At 39.9% G+C, this 15,439-nt stretch overlaps 1 protein-coding gene across 1 annotated transcript in view; it reads right to left on the reverse strand.

Moving 5' to 3' along the window:
• The window catches only part of LOC101854924 (metabotropic glutamate receptor 6-like), a 22,895-nt gene that overhangs the window by 3,198 nt on the left and 4,258 nt on the right, over positions 1-15,439 (reverse strand). The window contains exons 2-3 of the mRNA XM_035973762.1: positions 10,975-11,030; positions 3,110-3,142 (exon numbers count right to left, since the gene is read on the reverse strand). Of these exons, the coding sequence (XP_035829655.1) occupies positions 3,110-3,142; positions 10,975-11,030 (89 nt within the window). The remainder of the gene's footprint in view (positions 1-3,109; positions 3,143-10,974; positions 11,031-15,439) is intronic.

Here is a 15,439-nt window from a genome sequence, read left to right on the forward strand (position 1 = left end):
TCTCTCTCTCTCTCTCTCTCTCTCTCTCTCTCCTATACAACTGTCTTATTAGTCCCAAATGCCAAGTTGTTTACGTTCCTCGTGATAAATAAATAATTTGTGCTTGCTTGCGGCGTCTATTAATTAAGTAATCTGGTTCCAGACAAACAATGACAGATCAGAACGTGAAAAGGGCGAGAAATATTAGGTAGAGGCTCTTGTAGCAATACTATAACGTGTCATACGTCATGCTGGCATTATTCGCTGTGAAGGCTCGGTTCCTATTGCTTGTTTGTTTGTTTGTCTGTTTGTTTGTTTGTTTGTTCGTTTATTTGTTTGTGTTTTACGACCCCCCCCCCCGCACGCACACACACCGAACTTATTGACACAATTTAGACTACTTGGCAGGCGGGCCTTCGTACCTGGAAACCACGTACCTAGAAACCATATACCAGCAGAAAGTTCGAGATATACTCGATAAATATCTTCTCCCCAATCAGGAATCGAACTTGAGTCTCCTGTGTGCGACAGCGATTCTACAGCAAAAATATAATAGCACATTATCATGCAAACATTTAGATTTATGAGACAGTAACTTCTAAACCACTCTCAAGCAAGTGCAACATTTTAAATATTTGGGGACCATTATATCATCAGATCGGAAATTAAAAGCCGCATTTGCCAAGCAAAAGCAACTTTCCACAAATGAAACAGATACTCACACACATCAATCTGTCACTGGAAACGAAAAAAGGGTACTGAAAAGTTACATTGAGCCAATCCTATTATACGGGTGCGAGGCATGGGCAATCAATAAACAGCTGGGAAAAAATAATTTTGACGACAGAGTTGTGGTTCATAAGACGCATGCTGCGTATCCCATAGACAACTAGATAAAGTCTTGGTTGAAGCAAATTGCAGGAGACAGCGTATGACGAATACACAAAAACGACAGGCAAATTTCTTCGGACACATAATGCGGAAAGAAGCATTGGAGAATATCGTAACAACGGGGAAGTTTGATGGAAAGAGAGGCAGTAGAGTTTTGTTCCTTTCTGTAAAACTAAACGCAAGCATCGTTTTTTAAACTTTGAAATCTCTATAATTTCTCCTGACACATTCCTGATAATATAGAATAACTAAAATCAAATCTGGACAAAACTGAGATATACTTAGTACTGATTAGGAGACATATCATTTTACCGATTATGCGTATTCCTAAACACGTGCATCCGATCAGATGATTTACCTCAGTCGACATTGACAAATTGAAATCAAACAGATGCCAAGATTGTTTCTACTTCTCTTGACAATATAATTTCCTCGTCACTAGATTTCGTGTGATCGTTTCAACCTCATTAATAGGCTTTGTACTGCCAATAAACACATTAATAATCACCATTTTCAATTTTCACTAACTGTCAGTATTCCACCCGTTGAAGAATTTCAAGAATTAAGATTTTTCTGATATAATAGTACAAAGAGTATTGGTTTTCTCGTAAGCTTTTACGGTTGCATATGAACTCTCGTGTGTGTGTGTGTGTGTGTGTGTGTGTGTGTGTGTGTGTGTGTGTGTGTGTGTGTGTATGTGTTCGTGTGCATGTGTGTGAGTTTGTGTGTGTTTGTGTGTGTGTGTGTGTGTGTGTGTGTGTGTGTGTGTGTGTGTGTGTGTGTGTGTGTGTGCACGTGTGTGTGTTTGTGTGTGTTATGTTGTGGGGGAAAATTGATTGATCTTTTTAGGTCATTGTCTTTGTTTGTCCCGCTTCTTAAGGCAGCATTACTGGCAAAAATATACAGGACAGACAGACAGACAGACGGACAGACAGACAGACAGACGGACAGACAGACAGACAGACGGACAGACAGACAGACAGACAGACGAAAGAGAGGGGGATATATTTATCTATTATTATTATGATAGATAGATAGATAGATAGATAGATAGATAGATAGATAGATAGATAGATAGATAGTCCATGAACGAGTTTTGTTACTCTGACAGCCTGGACATTTTGACATGAAGCCTGTTCTCTTTTGCTTAGCGTTTCAAACAATACAACAGAATCAAAAGCTGAGTGGGAAATCTCCTGAAGTGTGCTTCATTAACAAGAATAGCTGGATCAAGCTGACAGTTACAAAGTTCGGGAAAAAGAGAACTGGAAGATCTCCCAACAATTCAGTCTCTGAGCGTGGTTGATTGAAAATAAATCGGAACATGTGGATTGTTGGACTCGTCTGTTCCTTTTTTTGGGACCTGATGAATCATGTTTGTTGCAATTGTATCAATTTGGGTGGATTGTCTGTTGTTAGGTTCGTTTCTTTCCTTCTTTCTTTCTGTCTTTCTTTCTTTTTTTCCTCTTTGTTTCTTTGTTTCCCTGATTGCATGTTTGTTTGAGGGTGATGTTAAAGAATCTTCATTGGAGGACGGTTGTTCATATTACAGGGTAGATATATTGTTTTGACCTATCTGTTGTTTGTTTGTGTTATGTTGTTGCTTTTTGTTGTTGAAAGAAAGGCTTATTTTTGTCCCTGTGTGTCCAGTACCCCTTGTCTAAAGAGGCGAAGAGAGCGAGGTTAGTAACGCTGCGTGCGGGGCCTCCAATAATTGTATGTCCTTTTCCAATATCTTCAGAGGAATTATGGGGATTTAGAGCTATTATAATTTCCCAAACAACCCAAGCTCAGAATTGCCCAGTTGAAGATTTGAACCTAGACAGCTCTGACCGCGGTCCGCTTACATGAAAGCTGCAAGGTAATAACAGAACCCCAGATCTTCTTTTGTAACATATTCTTTAATTAAAGAAAGAAAATGCGTTTTAAGTAATGATAATAATTATTATAAATATTCTTACAGGTGTTCTTATTGTTGAGACCATAACATTAGAAATTGCTCATTTTCATTTCTACATATAGATCTAGACCTTGAGGTAAAACGTGAAAATTTCTCATAGTTTGCCTACAAACATTGATTTTTTAAATTTTTTTCTGAAAAGGAAAAAAAAATAGAAGAGTAAGACAACAGTTTCTCTTCACTGATATGTTTTAAGAAATTATGTCGGTCATGACATTTAAAATGTCCCTAAAAATTCCACTTTCAAAAGACGAAAGTTCGATATCGATTATGGTTTTAATATTATGTTTACAGATTAATCTTGACATTTCTCTGAGCTCATTTTAAAAAATCATATAATAATTCCGGGCACCATTTCCTGATTATTAGCAAATTTGGAGAGTATTATGAGTGTCCCTGTGTGTGTAGAGGGGGGGGGCTAGAAATGTCATAATTGAATATCTTGTGAAAAGAATTAAATAGTAATATATAAAAAAGTCGTCTTAGAACAACCCTGTTTTGGTAACCCAAAAAAAAATGTCACTATACATCTGACAAAAGAGAACACACTGCATTGCACCATCACGCACATGAATCCTTGCAGCAGATGACAACGACAGTAGCAGTTAATTAAAAGTCAAAGCGTGCGGACTTAAGGATTTGCCCCATTATTACGACTACAATCCCTGCGAAGAACTCACCCTCCCCCCCCCCCCCTCCCAACCCTCTTTTTTCTGTCCTTTTCAAACGTGACAAACTCAACGAAGCCCCCCACCCCGTTTTTTTCTCTTCCATTTTCATAAGAGGCAAGCTCAGAAAAGAACCCCCACCCGTTTGTTTGGGGGTTTTTCTTTCCTTTCCAACGTAGTTTCAACAGTCATCCGCACCGTTACCAGAATGGCATAAGGGCCCGCTCAGGGATTTCCTTTACAAATATATGTGGCTGCACGGCTCGTGCAGCATCATTAGTGACTAAATTCTATTACCTGAGCACCGTTGTTGACGTGTGCGCTCCAAGCTACCGCATCCCATGTGGAAAGTCCCCGGGAGTTATTAAATATAATTAGCCGCTGTGCAGACGATGTCTTAAAGGCTGAGAGGAGACGCCACCCGAAAGATTTTCATTAATTTAGCCGAGTTGATTACAGGAGTGAATGAAGTAATGTGCAACGCCCGGGCAGTTGTTGTGGTGGTGTTGGTAACTATGGTGATGGTGGTGACTGTATTAAACATGATGATGATGATGTAATTTTTCTTCTTTTTTTTTTTTTTTTTTTGGTAAGCGTTTTACGGCGCTCGCTACTGCAAAAGGCCATATGATCGCGCGGGACACGTTAAACATTTTCAGTTGGTAGGAAATTTGGATTTTTGCCCCAGTGGCGTCGAAGCCTACTCTTATTGATTTTGGACAACCAAGGGATCTTTAATATCCGCAACTTTCACACGGGACCTCCGAGATTGTTCGCCCTTGTCCAAGAAGGCTAGATGTTTCTTCCATAAGATCAGGGGTGTGGCTGAAAGACGCGTAAGAAGAAGCCAAGGAGTAACAGTAGAAAGGTTGCAGAAGGAGTCAGGAGCCCAAAAGAGGAGGTAAAGGAGATGAGGCGTGGGGCAGAAGGTGGAGAGGAAAGCAGACAATAGAACATTGCCAGAGAGCAGGAAAGGAGGTGAAAGAAGAAAAGTTTAGAGAAGAAAATGTTCCCTTGCTATCCGGATTTGAACCCCGGACCTATTGAATGAGAGGCTAACATATTAACCTCTAAGCCACGAGAGCCCCTTGATGATGATGAGGATGATGATGATGATGATGATGATGATGATGATGATGATGATGATGATGATGATGATGATGATGATGATGAACAACGGCATCAGAAGTCTTTCCTTCACAACCTTTCAAAAATATAAGAAACTAGCTGGGCCCCCTTTCGATGAAAGGAATGATCCGAGCATTAATATCCACTGAAAGTCATTTTCCTACTATATTTACAGTCTACTGGAATGAAGCAATAAATCTTGAGAGAAAAGGGGCACACTTGTTTCCAAGTTGCCAAATAGTCATAGCGTACAGACTTTGGATAAGCATATTATGATCTAGATCTATACAGTAAAATTGATCGGTGAAATCCATCCATCCATCCATCCATCCATCCATCCATCTATCCATCCATCCATCCATCCATCCATCCGTTCATAATTTTGGTCACCCTTGTACTCCCAGAACTAGTCATACCTTTGATGACAGTTGTTTGTTTACATCAGTTACATTTAAAAATCCAGAGTTACTTGCCCCTGACTTCTGGCTCTGCGGGTGAATTATTGCTTTACCTTACGAAATGAACTAGGGTAGTGTAGTAAAGTTCAATTTTCTTCTACAAAACTTTAATCATTTTTTAAAATGATATATCTATCAATATAACTTGCGCCGGGAGCGTTTTCCATAGTTAATAAAAACGAATTTAGAAGATGAAATATATATATTTTACAATAACTTTTTACACAAGCGTCGTACAAACTCTGGGTGGGTAGCAAACTCTTCAGCGTCCAATTCTATTACAGAATCATGTGATTTCAACTGCCACCTACAACGGTTAGCGATGGAAAATTCCGCTCGAATAAACCGCCCGAAATGCACTGTGCTCTAAATTTATCAAAATTTGGGTGCCACGCGTTATGGCAGAACGCGTAACGACCCTTGTAGTGTTAACTCAAAAATCTATAATGTTACGCATTTCTGCCCCCATTGAAACTAACATGGAAACAAAAAGCACATATAGACCTCTAATTTCATGTTGGTTTTATGATGCTAGAAGAACTAATAAAGTTATGAGCCGAGAAAGAGGAAAAAAACCGGGATTTTAGCGGAAATCCCCACTCGCCGGGCGAGCGTGAAACCCCCTAACGTAACAATAGATGTATAGACTGATTCTCTATTCCACTTTCGTGGTTGTACACTCCAGAATTTCAAAGGTGTGGAATCAATGGGCACGGCTAGAGAACGGAAACCTCACTTGTTTACAATGGCGTCCTAGAAGAATGACTTTTGTGTACGAAACAAAGCATTTTGGAAAAATCGGGGAAAGCAGTTTGCGAGGATTTTGTAAAGTTAGGTCCTAGCCACGTGGATGCTGTGGACGCCTACAAAGTTTCAAAAGGTGTGGGTTAGGTTATAAGGGAGGAATTTGTGCTCAAAGCCTCCCAAGTCCACTTTTGTGTATATAGATATCACGCCTATTTGTAACTTTGGTAATTTCTTATCCCTTGTTGTCAAAAATTAAATTGGACCCCTGTGTTCTTGCTAATGGCTTTAAATCGATCATATTCATTGCGTTTCGCAGCGTAAAAGGGAATTTATATCGTTAAGTGAAACATTTCTCTTTAAATCGTGTTTTGTATTGTGCTCAGCGCGTTGTAATTTTATATTATGAATCAATAAAAGAGTTCGATACTGTATAACCATTCATGGTTCCAAAAGGAAACGGGGAAAGCGAATAGTTTATTCATAACCGTGCTTAACAGTGATTTAAAATACTACAGATGGGATAAAAGCATAAAATATTGATTGGACAAATTCATAATTTGGAGTGCTCCAATAAATGTATTCAGTAAAAGTACGTTGGAGCAAATAAAATATTGATTGGACATATTCATAATTTGGAGTGCACCAATAACTGTATTCAGTGAAAGTACGTTGGAGCAATAATATTATTAATAATTTCAAGGGTACACGCAATTATCTTGCGCCATACCAGAGAGAGTCAAGTAAGCACAAGCATCTATGTGGAGTAGTGGTTAGGTGCTTCTCCGAAACACGCAGAGGACCTGAGTTCGATTCCCGTGTGGGGAGAAGTGTTAGTCAAGTATCTCAATCTTTCCGATGGGATGCTGTATCTCTTTCAGCCCGGTTTGGTCGGTACAGGCAGAGTCGAAGGTCACCTCCTTCATGATTTAGATCAGACATAATCTATCTCCCCTCCCCCTTTCGCTCTCTCTCTCTCTCTCTCTCTCTCTATATATATATATATATATATATATATATATATATATATATATATATATATATATATATATCTCTCTCTCTCTCTCTCTCTCTCTCACACACACACACACACACACACACACACACTCTCTCTCTATCTATCTATCTATCTATCTACGTTTGTGTCTCTGTATTTCCCTTTGTCCACTTCACTCTGTATGTGTGTGCGTGTGTGTGTGTGTGAGAGAGAGAGAGAGAGAGAGAGAGAGAGAGAGAACCCAATTGCAAGGATTTTTTTAATAAATAACAAGCCATTGACTAAGCGAAGATCTATACCACCTAAACTATCACCACTTTAAGAAAAATCTATCTTGACAGCACGTTTAATCGATGACAGTAAAAGATAGCTATCCTGGATCCATCTTCTGTCGATTAACTATTTTTTGCAACGCACATTAAGATTTTTACAAGCGCCGATGCCTGTGACTGTAGTTTAAAAGATAAGCTCTGCGCTGTTGCACTCAAAAGACTTTAGTTCGATTCCGGTCGAAAGTAGTTTATTTAGGAAAGTAAAAGTAAAAACAAGCGTAAGGCCTGCTTGTTTTAACATACTTCAGCTAATATTATGCTCATCTGACATCCCCACTCTCAGTGGGGCCACCACATTTTAGTCGCGATGACGTCACGTAAGAAAGACACCTTTAGATTATTTTAAGAGAGGGGGTTCGAAATTTACTTTTACTGCCTGATCGAAGCACAACGATTTCCAAATAGCCTAACTCAGGGCGATGATACAGCGCCCCGTCAAAGATTTACAATAATTGCCTGCTCCTCTGCACTACTCGACCCTTTGCTTAAATGTCGCCGATCAGCCTTAAGTGGGGGGGGGGGGGGATTACGCAAGAAATAAATCCAAGATGTTAGCAATAAATGTGCGAATTTTCGCAAAACCGCGCCTATTTTCAGACCAGTCAGTCGCTGTTACGACGCTAAATTTGCGTGTGGGTGACTAAATGGTTGCACTAACTGGACCATTAGATAAACGGAAATGCATTTTATAAGAGCGAAATTTAATAGTACATGGGACTGAGGCTAATAAATCTAGATAGAGACTTTCCTTTTTGCTGATATACAGCGCCAGAAGACACCATAATTCTCCTATCGCTGAGCTGACTTGCGTGCACCTGAGCAATTGATTGAACGGGGGTGGGGGGTGAATAGAACACGTTTTTTTGTATTTTTCAGTCTTGACACAGCAAGCCCACTACAAGAGTCCTGTTTTCAGAAAGTTGTGTGTGTATGTGCGTGTGATTTGGGGGGGGGGTCAAATATAGAAGGACTTAATTCGCATAAAAACATGTTTTGACCAGATAAGCAAGGTGCTTTGTCTGTATTTTTAAAAAGTGAAATGCAAATCAAATCGAATACTTCACATAGCCAGTGAATACTTTAATGTATAAGTCTCGTTGTTAGTTAGTTAGTTAGTTAGTTAGTTAGTTAGTTAGTTAGTTAGTTAGTTAGTTTCTTTCAAAACTTAACAATGTAGCATTATTTACCTTTTGAAAAGGGGCCCAGAAATTGTCTCACTTGCATAACCAGTGTTCACTGGATTTGTTACGTTAAAAGAGGTGTCCTTTTCTATGCCTTTTTGAAGTTTTACTACTCCCATCAATACAATTTAAATCGTTTAGGGAGCTGATAGCTCAGACACCACCTGCCATGGCTAAGGCAAACTGAAACTGAAGTGAAAGATATACAATGTCCCAGCGCACATATTTAGATCGTCCAGCTGCTACGTTTCAACATAGGCCAACATGTAGTTCCACCAAAGGTAGAATGTTGGGGGGGGAGGAGTCAGCTTTTCATCAGATGATGATTATATCCCTCGTTTGACAAAATTCTGTTCAAGACAATGCAGGTAGTCTCAGACCTCAACAATAAGACCAGTTCTTATTGCCTTTTTCTGATAATATCTCTTTAGTAGCTAGAAGAGACTGTAAGATGTCCAATTAATATCTTCCAGCCACGGCTATTGTGGCTTTGTCATGTTATAGAATGATGTCCTCTCTCAGACTCCAGATCTCTTTCTGTCTGTCGTATTTTCACACATGGGGTCTACACATTACGAAACCCTAACTGCTCATAGACAATCCCATGAATGGCTGATTTTGGAAAGTCAAGAGCCATAATAACCTCTCCAGCTTTCTGCCGCCTACTATCTTGAAAATAGCGAGTCAACTCCCTGATTCTCAGCTTGCTTCTGACTTTGAAATTTGAAAGTGTCCTAAACGTGTGTCCTTTTCTGGAATTTTCAATCCGCCATTAAACAAACTGTAGGCCTGCTTGTATTTCTTTATACTCTTTGTATTATCTCCATACGCAGCAACATTTCACCTTCACCTTCAACTATCCCGTAGACTGGGCGCTTTGGAAGATTTGACCCCCAGCTTCCTCCACTCTTTCAGGTCTTAAGCTTTCCCGAGCGTGTCTTTGAGTTCCAGGCCTGTCCATTCCTTGATGCTGTCCTATCAACTCTTCTTAGGTCTGTCTCAACCCATGTTTGATCTTGATCATTCATCCAAATGGGTCGCCATGTCTGAAGTGACGTCACTGATGCATATATGATGTGATGAAACTGGCGGTGTTTCTGCATTTCGAAGAGCTTGAGACACGCATCTGTGCTACATACGATGTTAAGGCCCATAGTCGTTGCATGATAAAGATAAGAGTTTGATTCCCAAGTGGAGAAGCAATAAAAAGATCATCTCTGTCTTTTTGTTGAGATGCTATTTCCCAACAAAAACCAAAATAAAATGATGGTGAGTAAAACATTTGCAATAGAATGGCATCGGCGGCATAGTGGTTAGGCTAGGGGACCCGTGATCGTGAGATTGCGGGTTCGGGAGTTCGAGTGTCAGCTCTGTCCGACGGTGTGTCCTTGGGAAAGATACTTTACACGAATTTCCCATTTAATTTGGCTTGGTCCTTTCGGAGATGAGGACCGCCTCTTAAATAACCTATTATTGTTGATAGGGGTGTTAAACCTAATTTTCACTATTTTCATAATTGGTAATAAAGATTTGGTCCTATAGGTGATAGGTGAATGCGTTTTACAACTTTACTGTAGCTCTTTAATGTATTTGTTAGTCCCAACCCTACGTTTATTAGTATTTGCTTTTGTTGGGCTCAGAGTTAGCGTAATGAACTAAATACTGCACTTAGGACAAGCTTATAATTAAAAACCGTTCAAGCAGGTAAAGTTACATTACAAATTTGTCATACACAGGAATGAGATGCCATCTTGGCATAATCACCTCATTTATTTTGTTTCTGTCCCGGGGATGTTGCTTAAACTAGTGATTACCTTTCCTTCAAAGACTGTTACAATTATCATAAAAACCAAATCATGCATCTGGTGATTTTAATCATCATTTTTCAGGGATTGTTGCGTCCTCGGGACAAAAGCTCATCGGGAAATATCATCGAGCAACCTTTCCTTCATCCTATTCCCTTTAGTCATTGATTGTTGCACATAATATTATATGAAAATTCGAACTATTATTTCAAGAACCAATATTCAGGTCCCCGAACTAATTCCACGAAATTATGATAGGCCGTAATGATAATATTGATATATGAAAAAATCTTGACGACATAAAACCTTCATTACTTGTTCATTTTGGTGCTGCACTGAATGAAATCCCAGTAGAGACTAGTTTGAGAATTTTCCGCTTTGTTACAGTCTTGACACTACAGCAACGTGTTCTTTTTTAAATAACTCTGAGCTTCTTGGAGCTCATGGCAAAAAAAACCACAACGAACTCCGATCAATTGGAGAGAATCTTTAATGTTCTACACTCCTATCAAAACACGCTTTTTCATGAAATAGACAAATGCTTCGAGTCGGTCTTCCTATCAGAGCCAACTCGGAATGTTTGGGATGCTACATCCCAAAAGGAAAACAAATGAAATGATCTTCTTCCTCACATGTGATCGACCTCACAGCTTTGTCTTCTGGGCTAAGAGTCTTTAACCTCGCCACCACAGACACTGGTTGACCAGCATCAAGAAGTTCCAGAAGAGTAAGTGAAGAACGGGGAAAAAATGCGGGGGGGGGGGGGGTCCAGGTGAGGCAAAAATAAATCCTCTGTTATAATATTTTCAGTGGGCTACGAGAAAAAGTTACTGTGTACCATTCTTTTCAGAATGGATCAGGGACAAAGAGAAGGTGCACACCGTCGGCTGAGAATAAAAGGGGACTACGTTTACTTTGGTCCAAATGCTTTTTTTTTTTTTTTATAAACAAAATTGAGGCGCTTAAATGACACTGCTTCCTGTAAAACAATCAGTGCTGTTTTTTTCCGCCACAATTACAATTCTCGATGTATCCATGTCCTTGCTATTCTGTTAACAACTGGTCATAAATAATCTATAATTTATTTTTTTCTCAAACAAGGTACACGAATTTGGGCATGATCACCTACAGCTGTTTGTATTCGATACGCCCTATTCTTGATTTTACGATGGTGTAAATGTTAACCAAAAATCGTTTCCTCTTTTCAGACTAATCGCCAATAGGCAACATTTTTCCTGGTGGTTTTTCTTTGCTTTTTTTATTTAAAAATCTAGAGATGATGTAGGACACGTCAGGTTGGAGTTGGTACTCTTAATTCAACCTCGTCTGTATAAATGATGGTATATAATTTTTTTAAATTCATTTTCTTTTCAGGAAGGGGTGTTGCTTGTTTTGTGTGTGTGTGTGTGCATGTGTATGTGGGGGGGGGTGTTCATGTGTGTGTGTGTGTGTGTGTGTGTGTGTGTGTGTGTGTGTGTGTGTGTGTGTGTGTGTGTGTGTGTGTGTGTGTGTTGCTGTTGTGTTTCGGGGGGGAGGTTGTTATTATTGAGTTTTTAGAGCTGGGATTTGGGGGGGGGGCGTTGCTCCCTTGTATCTTTGGATGACGATTTGTGTTCACTTACCACAATATTTCATTCTGATCATGGCCACTTGGGGACTCAAAAACATTACATCTATATGTACAAATCGAACATTGGTGTCCAAGTTGACTTCGTCGTGCAGCATAAATTATTTCCAGCCTATTAGAACTTAAAGAAAGACGAGATAAAGTGATGCAAATTAGAGCGTACGAAATCTGAAAAACGGACATGTTTGTTGACTACGGAAGTTGATAAACAAGAATTGAAGCACATTGTTGCTTTTGGAAAAAGAGCTGGCTTACTAAGAAAACTGGATTGATTAACTGGAACCCGTTTTATCCCTTGAAGCAGGAAAAAGTTGACAGAAATACTCAAACACTAAATTGAACAGCCAGGAGTCGGTGTATTCATGGAAGATTTCAAACAGTAATTATTAAGAACCGCCAGTCTTTCAGGCATGTGTTTGTTCAACCGCTATGAACGATTATGAAAAATGAGAAAAATATCAATATTAATTTTTTTTTATCGGCAAGCACCCTTGGCATGAAGTGTTGTCGGAAACGTTTCGAAAGTTCTGAACTGGACATAACTTTGGAACACGCAGACCACAATATAAAGGATTCTAAACACCACAGAATATACACAAAAGAAACCTTCAGAATATGAAAGATATTATTTCATTAACTTCTTCAGATGTCGACGAATTTGAAACGAACGGAAAGATTTCTGGAGAGGCGAGGGGTATGGGGAAGGGGGGTGGGGGTATGTGAATCATTACATGTATAATTAATCATTATTGTAAAAGATTTTTAAGGCTCTTTCAGTTCTGTAAAATTGTTCAAGTAAAAGGCAGTACGTACAAGTTTTCCAGAGTCTGTTGTGTAGTGGCTAGAAATTTCGCCGTCGCACGCAGAAGACTAGAGTGCGACTCCTGTGTTTGGGGAGGGGGGGGGTGGTGTTATTTAGTAGCTCGGTGATGCAGCTGGGACGTTGTATCCCTGTCAGCCTAGGTTGCCCTTAAACAAAGGGTCGAAGCCCGTTTCCTATTATAACAAGTGAGCAATCTGTTGGAGCCAATCGGATAACTTGAGAACGACAAATGTACGCCATTGGCCGATATTTATAGTAACAGCCATCTTGTTTGACGTCATTGAGGGATTCCCACTTTGTTGTCGTCCACGGTGGTAACACGACCGCAAAGCACTATTCCAGTATTTTTAAAGCCTGTAGCTTACAGTGGCAGGGTGGCGGAGTGGTTAGTGCGCTTGTCTCAAAAACAGAAGTCCAGGTTCAAGCCTCAGTTCGGCCACGGATTTTTTTTTCGCCCCTCCTGCCCACCCACCTGTAATGGGTACCTGACTTTGAGTTTGGGAAGTAAAGGACTATTTTTTTTTCTCAAAAAAGTATATAAGATAACTGAAAAACCATGTGATGTCGTGACTTTGATGGATTTAGAAAACATACCAAAAAATTGTCATTTTCCTACAATGACCGCCATTACCATGGCAACCGCTAGATTCATCCACAAAATAGAAGATTGCAGATTACTCACAATACGACCTTTAATATATAAGTGAATTTTGAGGTCTCTATAGTTGTGTGTTAGGTGTGAGAAGCTGAATTTTTTTGAATTAGTCCTTTACTTCCCCAGCACGAAGTCAGGTACCCATTACAGGTGGGTGGGCCAAAAAAAAATCCATGGCCGAACCGAAGCTCGAACCTGGACTTTCTGCTTTGGAGACAAGCGCACTAACCACTCCGCCACCACGCCACTGTAGGCTACAGTAGAATACTGCAATAGTGCTTTGCAGTCGTGTTGCCACCGTGAACGACAACAAAGTGGGAATCCCTCAATGACGTCAAACAAGATGGCTGTTACTATAAATATCGGCCAATGGCGTACATGCGTCGTTCTCAAGTTACCCGCATGTGAGCCATTCCAGTTGACATATCAAGCATACCACAGTAAAGAAACATCACTTCTTCAAGTTACGAATGAATAACATGCGTGTTTCTCTTTTTTTTAGTACTTTCTAGTAACACATCTAATCTTCGGTGCTTACACGATCTCTTTGTGTTGCAAGAGCAGTAAAAAAAAACTCTTACGAAAGCTTAGATTAAACGGAACTAGTTACTCGTGTCCCTTGGGACGTAACACTTATACTTGTAAAAATAAGTTTCAAAGAAACATTCTCTGGCTAAAACAAGCCAGTTAGGTGGAGAGCCATGAAGACTACTCTAACAACGAGGGTTTCAGAACGTCGTAATACGGGGGCTCTCGTGATCTAGAGGTTACGGTGCTCGCCTTTCATTCGATAGGTCCCGGGTTCGAAACCTGACAGCGACGGAAAAAACAAATTTTCTTCTCCAAAATGCTCTCCTTTCACCTCCTATCCTGCTCTTTAACCATGTGTTCTGTCGTCTGTTTTCGTCTCCATTTTTTGCCCTCCCCCCATCCCCACCCCCACCCCTTCCTCTGACTCTTTCTGCAGCCTTTCTACTGCTACTCTTTAGCTTACCAAAACAAACTAAACGCCGTAATGCGTACACGAACGGCGATCATACCAATTAAAAATAGTGTATACAAGATAGTCCACTCCTCTTATTGAGCCAATTAAAAAATTGCTCTTAAAATTCGGTGGCACCCTCTTCGAAAAAGCGCGGACTTTGCTTACAGTTACTCTACTAGTATGAAAAAACAATAAAAGTGAAACTAACAAACTGTGCTGTTCCTATTCTTTCAAAGCGGCAGCGGCAGCGCCATCTGAACCAATGCGCGGACTTTTTGGCTGAGTGAACTATCTTGTTATGTACGATCTTTGGTGACAGCCATTTTTTAAAAAAAAATCGAGACAACCATTCCAGTTGTTTAAAGATGTCGTTTTGGCATCGATTCACCTGGCTGGATTTTATCATTCTCTCAGAAAGATGTTCGCTGTCTGTTTTGACTTGGTTTTCTGACCTTTTCCTGTGAATGTATTCCCCTCTCTATCGATAATAAGCCGGTCTCTCAATGGGAGGAAAATCTATACACAATTACTTCATATTTGAACACTTTCACTTCACATAACTTATACTTTCTCTAAGAAAAACAGAATTTACCAAGAGTCTATCAAACCTCAAAGTACGGGTTAAGAAAATCGCCTCTGGCGCACAAGAACGGATCTTTTTTTTTTTTTTTTAATCGGATGTCCCCAACGACCCGAAGACAGAGGGTCGATGGCAGCACAAAACATCAGCACGACCATAATCTTCAAAGCTGTAATCCACCAGTCCCAAGACAAAAAAGCGACAAGGGAATTTCGGTAAAGGTCTACTTCGCCAAAGTCCCCACCCCTACCACCAGTGTAAAAATAAGCCAAAATGTATTATTTTTCTTCTTTTGTGTGTATGGGTGTATGTGTGTGCGTGTGTGTTTGTGAGTGTGTATATGTGTGTGTCTGTCTGTTTGTGTGTTTATGTGCGTGTGCATTGCGTCACGACTGCCCCATTTTAGCCCTATACAGAGAACAGAGACCCCAGATGTACATAGATCTAGTTGGTTAAGTATATTTTTAATATGGAAAAGGGGGGGGGATTAAACTTTTACCGGAAGATCAATTGTGTTACTGTAGCAGGATGGCTACTACAATGAAGCTTTTTTATAAGACACCTGCAGGATTGTAGACTGTAGTAGTAGTAGTAGTAGTAGTAGTAGTAGTAGTAGTAGTAGTAGT

This window comes from Aplysia californica, unplaced genomic scaffold (genome assembly GCF_000002075.1).
Source record: "Aplysia californica isolate F4 #8 unplaced genomic scaffold, AplCal3.0 scaffold00029, whole genome shotgun sequence".
Classification (NCBI taxonomy): domain Eukaryota; kingdom Metazoa; phylum Mollusca; class Gastropoda; order Aplysiida; family Aplysiidae; genus Aplysia; species Aplysia californica.